General features: G+C 39.9%; 1 protein-coding gene across 1 annotated transcript; it reads right to left on the bottom strand.

The window, feature by feature from the left end:
- Positions 1 to 1,045: 1,045 nt before the first annotated feature.
- LOC104950213 (stabilin-1-like) lies at positions 1,046 to 8,787 on the bottom strand (the record flags this gene model as incomplete). Its single annotated transcript, XM_010776699.1, has 13 exons — positions 1,046 to 1,204; positions 1,489 to 1,582; positions 3,332 to 3,518; positions 3,707 to 3,818; positions 3,909 to 3,995; positions 4,097 to 4,189; positions 5,151 to 5,213; positions 6,868 to 7,026; positions 7,128 to 7,208; positions 7,578 to 7,631; positions 7,907 to 8,020; positions 8,301 to 8,372; positions 8,650 to 8,787. Coding segments are annotated over 13 exons (1,413 nt in total), but the record flags the coding sequence as incomplete, so codon positions are not given.
- Between the last annotated feature and the right edge of the window lie 866 nt (positions 8,788 to 9,653).

Genomic DNA, 9,653 nt, shown 5'->3' with positions numbered 1-9,653 from the left:
TCAGCAGACTCGACTACTGTAATGGTGTCTTCACAGGTCTCACTAAAAAATCCATTAGAAAGCTGCAGCTAATTCAGAACGCTGCTGCTCGAGTCCTCACTGACACTAAGAAAGTGGATCACATCACTCCTGTTCTGAAGTCTTTACACTGGCTTCCTGTGTCAGATAATTTATTTCAAAAATACTGCTGCTGGTTTATAAAGCATTGAATGGTTTAGGCCCAAAATACATTTGTGACCTCCTGCTAAATTATGAACCATCCAGAACTCTCAGGTCTTCAGGGACGGGTCAGCTTTCTGTCCCCAGAGTCAGAACTAAACATGGAAAAGCAGCGTTTAGTTATTATGCTCCAAATATCTGGAACAAACTCCCAGAAACCTGCAGGACCGCTGCAACTCTTACTACTTTTAAATCCAAGCTGAAGACTTTCTTTTTGCCACTGCTTTTAATTGATATACTCATATCTTAAACTGCACTGTAACTTTTATTATCTTTGCTTTTAAATGAGTGTTTTTAAATGTCATTTTAAATCATTGCTTTTAAATGAGTGTTTCTAGATATCATTTTATAATATGTTTCTTAATGCTCTTAATGTCTTTCATTTTTGTAAAAAACTTTGAATTGCCTTGTGTTGAAAGGTGCTATATAAATAAACTTGCCTTGCCTTACAGTCAGACAGCTAATTATCAACTTCTTCATACATCATACAGACAATGGGAGATAATGAGAATAAAATAATAATCTTGGTCTGGGTGATAGTGTAGTGACACATGATTGATTTGATGGGATTGATATGGATTGTTACATTTGATAAAGTAGAGGTGTGAGACCAAAAATCTAAATATTTCAGGAAAAACTGAGGTTGAAAAACTGTTGACTTTAGAAAGATGAGGGGACAGAACAGCCCAAACAGGGAGACAACAAAATTAAATGACAAAAAAAAAGCAAAATGACTACAAAAACACACAAAACAACAAAAAAGAGGCTTTCATGTAATAATTATTAACGGACGCTTTCTATACATCTCTAACCGTTAGCGACTGACCTGTCCAGGTCCGATGTGGTTGCAGTCGGCGTTGGGGCTGCAGCCTCCTCGACGCTTCAGCTGACAGTTTTTGATCTCCACACACACTCTGCCGTCACCTGTCCAACCCTCAGCACACACACATGACGCATTACCTGGACCCGCATACTCACACCTTGCCTGTTGAGCAGGAGGGAGATGGGCAGATGGAATGTTTGTATTATACATTTTCAAATATAATCCAATCTTTCATGGCCACTCACCAGAGTACATCAGTGAACTCTCAACTTCTTATTGTAAACAAAGTACAAATGTGTCTTTAATTATTTTATACCAACTTTGTTATTTAGGATATGGGGGTTGTAGAAGAAGACACACACACACACACACACACACACACACACACACACACACACACACACACACACACACACACACACACACACACACACACACACACTTACGTTGGTGTTGCAGCCTCCTCGGCTGCTCAGTAGGCAGGGGTTGATGGGAGAACAGGAGTGACCGTCACCATCATATCCATCCCGACACCAACACCTGGTGCAACACACACACACACACAGATTGATGATGGACAAACTCAGTAGCTGTTCAAGTAACAGAAGAGGGACGGGGTTGTTCACCTGTTCATAGGTTTGTTGATCTGTAAATGTTGCTCTCTGATTACACATCGGAAAGGAAAGAGCTGCAGTGCTGGGATTTCTCCAAAACTTTTGTCTAATTTAATAGTCTGCCACCAAAGAAATGACAGTGAGATAGAGCTGTGAAAACAGTGTGTGGGACCAACACATTTCTACATCTAACTCAGAGAATAAAGGATTTTGACCAAACCAAAGTCGGTGATTGTTGAGTTTAATTTAGTTTATTTCCAATTTCAAAAAAGTGTGTTTAAATATGAGTTAACAAGGCAGGTAAGCTGTTCTAAATTCAGTAATAGGTATAAGAATATCATATTATTAGAGTTGGGTCGATTCGGACTCGAGTGCCGATTTGCGGGACTCGTGACTTAACTAGGTCTCCCGCAGTGATGGACTCGAACTCAGACACACACATTGACGATTGGACTGACAAATTTTGTCTCAAGTCTGGATGTACTCATCCCCAGGCTTGTGCAGCTGCGAGGCGAGACCCCCCCCCCGCAAATCCCCCGTGCTGTGTGCTTTGACAGATGCTTCTGTCAAAGGACGCTTGAGGAAAAAACCGGGACAACGTCAAATGTCATGAGCAAAAGTTCTGTTACATTCTTTACTATCGGTATCTCGGCTCCTAAACCATAGTTTGGATGCTCACCGCCACATTCTGACGTGGCTCGTTGTCAGCTGGTAACCAGCCCTCCGGACTATTATCACAGAGAAAAGATGAACTGGGTGCCGTTGGAAACATCCATTTATTGCGGGTTCTCCAAGGTTAACAATGAGCACACATTTATGTAATACATAAAACTAAACTGGACACTTCTCTTTCAAACTACTTTGTTCATCCCCTTTCTCTCTTTTCTTGCATGCAAGACAACCTGAAATACTGACAGTGGGTCATTGTGTTGAATGTAGACCGTTTGTATTTGTGAAGAAGCTTTTTGAAGGCAGTCTTGGAACTCGACCAAAACTTAATAATAATAATAATATTTGTAAAGCACCTTTCATACAAGAATTGCAGCCCAAAGTAGTTATATAGACAGAATAAAAGTAATGCAGAAAATAAGAGGATAAAAGCATTTAGACAACAACAAATATTGATTGATAAGAACCAAACCAACAGCTACATTCAAACAAATATATCCACTCAGATTGATACATGACGACTCAGTCTTGTGACTGAGTCGGACTCGGATTCGAGCACAGGTAATGATGACTCAGACTCGACTGACTCTTCTTGGGTGACTCGGACTTGGAGCGGGGACTTGACTACAACACTGGATCGTGCAGAGCTGCACTATATCGCTTCAAGGATTGTATTCAGCTTTTATCCTCCGTTGGTGCTAGATAACATCCTCCTAGAGGACATCAGTGTTGAACAAAATGTGAACCTCTTCGTGGCACTAGAGACAATCTGTAGTATTCCTCTAGCATTGGTGGAATGTCTCTACAAAATGTCATGGCAATCCATCCTGGAGCTGTTTAGATATCTCAATTTTGGTTTAAACACCAGATAAAAACTAAGAATAAATGGGTTACCTGTTTATGGATCAAATAAAGTACCTTAATGAGATCCAAACTAATACTCACTTTTTCATTGAGAATTTAACAACAAATAAAAAGATGTTTCCAAATTAACATGGTATCTTACTTGTTCTCCAGTCCCGTGTGTGTGCAGTATGCGTGGATGTGGCAGTGTTCCTGCTGGCCGTCAGAGTTGCAGGGCGTGGCCGTCCTGTCACAGTGTTCTCCCGAATATCCCTCTAGACAGGATCCTCTCCGACACACACCAGCGCTGCCTGGACGGTTATCACACACACCGTGGACACAGCGACACTCTAGGGACACGCAAAAACACACACCATGTGATGATTTAAGTTTAATAGTGGGATAATGTCACATTACATTACATTACATGTCACTTGTTAGACGCTTTTATCCAAAGCGACTTACATACTCAATAACTACAGTTGAAGTCTGCGTGTATGAATATACGAACTCTCTCAAAGTGAGGAGGAGCTGTTACCTTCGTCACATTTCTCTCCGTGCTTGGATGGATCTGCGCAGATGTGGCAGGCGACACCCTTGAAGCCTGACTGACAGCTGCACGACCCGTTGCCTTGGATACCGTCAAAGCACTGCATGTGGCAAAAAATAAAAAAATGATAAATCATCAGTAGAGAAAGGTGGCTCGAGAGTCAGAGTTTGCTTGTGTGTGTAATGCTCACCGCTCCTTTGTCATAGCAAGGGTGCTCGAATCCTCCGATACAGGGTTTACAGTCCGGACCATAAAAACCTTTACAACACTGTGCTACCTGTAAAATACACACACAATAGACATAGATAAAGGATAATTCCACCATTTCTTCTAAACTATTGACTCTATCAGCTATTGAAAGCTGGAAATAAAACTGACCGTGTTGGTGGCGTTGCAGAATTTGGCACATCCTGAACTGAGTTGGGTGTTGAGGCGAGACACTATGTAAGTACAGCCGGTCTGATGAGAGTCCTGGAGACAGACACACAGATTTGATGGTTTTATGATCTCGCCCATGTCTTCTACCAGCCAGGTTTCAACAGATAGAGAATTCTTATAAAATATCTGTGCAAAATAGCTGAAACAAAGGCAGGATTTTGATGAAGATTTCTGGAATAAGCATCTGGCAACCAGAACAAAAGCGATTGTATCTAATTATTTATTTATTTTAAAGTGTTATACAGTGGTTATTTGTCACATCAGGATGATTAAAGCACAGAATGACATATGGTCTAAGAAAACAGTTTACATTCCCATACTTACATACTGAAAACAAGCGGGTTTGCTTTTTATTGCTATGGCTCTCTGTCTAATTTATGCTTTCATTTATGAAAGGTGTTATAGTATTACATCTTTCTGACCTTATTACAATTTATACTTTCATCCAGTGGTTATATATAACATATAACATATGCATAAAATGTTCTAACACTCTTCCCTTTTTTTCTAAAGGTTTAGAGTCACATCACAAATCTTGCTGTTAAATACCAACCAAGTACGTGCAATATGTGCTGTATGTGCAATATATATATATATGCCGTTAATAACTATGTAATATATACCTGGCTGCTAAGTCCTTATAACTGTTAAAGGATGTGTATTTTGAAAATTATGTAACTGTTTTTTTTTTAAATATTATTATTTTTGTATTATATCATAACTTAGTACTTTTTAATGCATGTAACATAGGTAACATTAAGCTGTCTGTGGCTCTTTTTTCTGTAACTACGTACATTTCCCCTCTGTGGGACTAATAAAGGTATTCTGATTCTGATCATTGTTTACATCAACATACACCTCCATACTTTTCACCTTATAGTTGTAAAACTCACCATGCTATTTAAAAACTAGTTTGCACAGACTTAGACATCAACAGTTTTTGTCTTAAGTATGCGACAAGGGGTTTCTGTAGAATAATAATTAGGTATTTTACCAATTCAGTGGTGCCTTCTGGACAGTCAGTCTCAAAGAGGTAACTGCAGTGAACACATGGACCCTAGAAACACACAACCAGAGAACAATAAATGCATAGCTTCTACTGTTAGCATTACTGATACCTTTATTTTCTATCCACATATCCTTTCCTTCCGCATGAAGATTATAAATCTGGTGATGCTGGTCAAATAAATGTTGTCCATATTGACTTCACTGCTAGAAAAAGGAAGTAACTTAGACACGTACCAGGTAGATTTATCAGAGTTACCATCAGGTTTTCCACACTTAAAAAGCCCCTTTTTTATTTGGTTCATCAGATGGTTTTTTTATCCATCCAATAGATCAGTGTCATATCAAATATACGGTTGCCGTCAGGTGCAAACCAGCCCAAAACGTTTCCATTAGGAGAAACGCATTGCAGCTTCAGAAATGATGCAAAAACTAAAATTTGCCAAAACACATGCAATTGAAGAAATATATTCACCAACTCGGCTAAACATGTGCATCGTAAGTCCTTTTGAATTCTCCTATCCACTATCCCTTAACCCTGTGACGTTTCACTCAGAGTTCAAGGAATAGACGATAGGGTTAGACGTTAGGAGCTGATTTTTGGACTATTCAACTGCAGCCCTTGTTTCGTTCCTCGATCCTTTACTTCCTGCCTTGGTTGTTTTTCCGCCATCGTCAGTGTCTGCCCTGCCCCCGATTGTTTCCACCTGTGCCCACTTACATATATGTATATAGTGTCCTGTCTCCCTTTGTCTGTTGCCAGATTGTCTTATGCCGAACTCTCCAGCGTTATCCTATTTGCATATAGTTATCGTTACAGTCATTGTCCGTGTATGTGAGACCGACCGTTGAGCGGCCCGACCAAGCAAGGAGGCAGAGGCAGAACGTCCAAAAATATAACCCGGTGTGGGCATTTATTAAAACATGAACATATGACACACAGCCTCAATCCTGCTGCTGCTGCTGTTCACGTGAGCCCAGCCTGCAGCCACCAGGATCTCACACACCCTACCACTCCAACAAGAAACAGCACTTAAATACACAGGCTAACAAGACACAGGTGAGGGGGAGCAATTAGACACAGGTGAGGGGGAGCAATTAAACACAGGTGAGGGGGAGCAATTAAACACAGGGCACCAGGTGCCCACAATCAGCTACAACATACATGGGGAACAGGGAAGTTGTCGTCAATATACCCCACACAGTACAATGATTATATCCACATGAGCTCAAGTAACGGCGTCTCGTCGTTACAGTGTATATAGTTATAGTAAGGTAAGATCAGGTAGTAGTATTTTTCTAGTTATTTGTTAGGTAAGCATTAGTGTAGATTCTTTATTGTATGTATTTTTGTACGGTATCTGCTTTTCAAGTAAAAAAATTTTGTACTTGAATCCTGTGTCTGCCTCCGTGCTTTTGAGTCCACTCCTTGTACAGCCGTGACACGTTTTGTATTTGCAGCGTTTTGTTAATGCAGCTCTTTTAGTAGCTAAAGTTGGTAAAGAGGTTTCTTCATTTGCATGTCTTTTTGCATATTTTGTTTTTGCACCGTTTCTGAAGCTGCATTGCGTTTCGCCTATAAAAAAGTTCATGGCCGGTGTAGCGCGTTTGCACCTTTTGGCCACCCTATATATCGGATAATAATTTACTGCATTTCCAGGTACAATGAAAATGTACTCTATTTATTATTGTGTTGTGATGCTCACCACAGTGATCTTGCTCTCTGTGACATCACAGCGGTGAGGCAAGATGGGGAGGATGGAGGGCGGGAAGAGAAGCCCATCAATCAAATGGATTATTCCGTTGGACGCCATGATGTTGGTGCTCGACAGACGGATGCCCTTCTCCCCCAGAAGGATCGCACCCTAACGGGGGAAAAAGGAAGAGGTGCCTTGTGTTAATGGAAATGAGCCAGGAATCAATGCAAATTATGAGAGGCTGATAAGAACCATTCGGATACACTTACATCTTCGGACACAGTGATGGTGACAATCTGATTGGCCATCGTACGAATCTGAGGGAGAGTAGCCAACTCGGCGACTGTCAGCTACACACAGAAAAATAATTTAACCAAACCGTATATTTCTTTCTTGACAGGACAAACAAAAATGACAATTTAGCTATTCCTAGTGCCCTAACAGCAGTGAAGTTGTTGTTTTTCTGAGGGTGGTGTTAAAGGAAAGATCACGTCGACATTGAATCTAAAGGGTTCGTTCTCTGTAAAGCAAGAATTTCGATCAGGAAATTACAATTTGCTTTTAAGAAAAGACTGTGTAGATCTGTTAAGAAGATGTCTGTTCACCAAATCTTTGAACCAAAAGGCATTTCTTTCTTGGCCATATTTGAAAGCAAAGCAAAAGGCAGAAAGGAGGACAGACACAGGAAGGACTGAAGTGTCGAGTGGGGGTCGTCTTACCCCGGCCTTGGAGAAAACATGGTGCCTGAGAAGTTCCTGCAGTTTATATTTGGCCTAGAAAAAGAGAAGAATATAATTAAAAATCCCTGATAATCCTCACATAAAGTATAATGATGGCTGAAGGGCTCACACTTGGTAACTGGGGTCGATGTTGACATTACTGTATGTTAGAAAAATACTGAGCCTGTTTTCAATTTTTCATTACACTAAATAGTGCTGAGCCAGTCTTTAAGATCTATATCATACCAATGGTTTTGGAAGTCAAGTATTTGAATTCTGTCTTACACAATGTTTGTTCTTGTCTACACTAATGAAATACTTAGACCTACTGAATTCAGCATGTACAAGATGCTGCCGTCTCTGGATTTGTCCACAGCGTCGTTTGAAGGGACGAACACAGTCAGAGGACCCAGACCCCGCAAGGGTGGTGGTGACCCGCAGTTCTAAAAACACACACAGACATATCATATCCCATTTAATCCAATAACTTAGTGACTCACAAAATGCTGATTTACTAGAGTTTTCCCACACAACAATCTTTAATTTTTACAATACTGCATGTGTCATGTGCCTGTGTGTTATGGTTTCTTAGATAAGTGGACCATTGCTTTTTGGGAAAGGAGAATCAGGAGATTGTCTCCTGACTTTTGAAGGTTTGACTGAATTCTTAGAATAAAACATATCGTCTGTGTGTGATGTGATTGGCCAGAACAAGATACTCACATCAACCAGAGACAGGAAGCGGTTGTATTTGTCATCCTTTGTCAGAATCTCTCCGATTGTCTTATCAGCAAACTGGACACGAGAAGAAGAAGATCCAAAAACTGACATTCACTTTCATATAAGGCTTTGTATTTAACTGGGCAGGTTAATTAATAACGTTTTAATTAAACTAAAATACTGAGCACCAGAAATTCTTAAATTATGAACATTTATGTTTTAATGTAGCATTTCTTTGAGGCAATATTTTCCATGTTCTGTTATTTCTTTGATTCAAATATGTTCTGGTTAATCTCAGTGTAAACAAAATATTTTCCTGTTTTCAGGAAGTTTTTGTGATCCTTAACCTCACCTGTTCATCACGAAGGGACCGGTCAGAGAGAGTGTTGGTCATTGGCTGGTCGATGATGTGTATGATCCCGTTGGCTGCTGGCAGGTCTTCCTGGATGATGGTGTACAGTTTGCTGGGGTTGTCCATCAGGATGAACTTCTACATCAACCAGACAGGGATACAATCACTGTGCATGCTGTCATAAATGTGTGATAATAGAGCTGACAACTGAGAGGCGGAAACGTTCCTGAAGTGAACATGAATCTAATGTATCATTAATTGAATGTAATTCACACGTTGGGTGACACCCTACGATTTCACGATTGGGCATGTTTAAACTAGAATCTAGACATGCCCTGTTGTTGGGGCATGAATGTGAAGCCGAAAGGCCTTTTTTTGGGAGGGGCATGAGAAATGAGTGTGTTAATGTGAATTTAGGAAGGAATAATTAAAGAGGACATATTATGCTCATTATCAGGTTCATATTTGTTTCTCCTTTTTTCCTTCTTTTTTTAGTTGGCCAGCTCTGTTCTGATTGGTCAACGGCTTTGAAATCAGTCAAAAATGTCACGACCCTTAGCAAATCACCTGCAATGTATTTATCAGTGTTACATAGTGATGTGATTATGTTACGGATAGCAAAGGAGTCAAATGGAGGCATTTAAGGTTGGGGGGAGTGTTTGGGAGAGAAACTCCTTGTGTCCTACTTCTGTTGTTGCCATAAAATAACAAACTAACCATAAGGTGGCAGCGCTGTTGACATGCAATTTTGTTTAAATTCTATGGGCATAAATATGTCTCATAATTATTTGTGTGAACATAAAAATAATTTGTGTGTAAATATGTGATTTGTAAATGTAAAACACCATCCACAAATGCATTTAAAAGATTTGCAAACTCACAAATAAATGTGCAAGTGTAAAACGGATCTGCAAATACGCTAAATATTTTCACATTTAAAAAAAAGATCTGTGAATATCTCTTTAACATTTACAACTTTCGATCAGGCATTTGTGAATCCAATT

The sequence above is a fragment of the Notothenia coriiceps genome, unplaced genomic scaffold (genome assembly GCF_000735185.1).
Source record: "Notothenia coriiceps isolate Sejong01 unplaced genomic scaffold, NC01 NC01_scaffold00017238, whole genome shotgun sequence".
In the NCBI taxonomy this organism is placed as follows: domain Eukaryota; kingdom Metazoa; phylum Chordata; class Actinopteri; order Perciformes; family Nototheniidae; genus Notothenia; species Notothenia coriiceps.
This window is presented reverse-complemented; position numbering and strand designations above follow the sequence as displayed.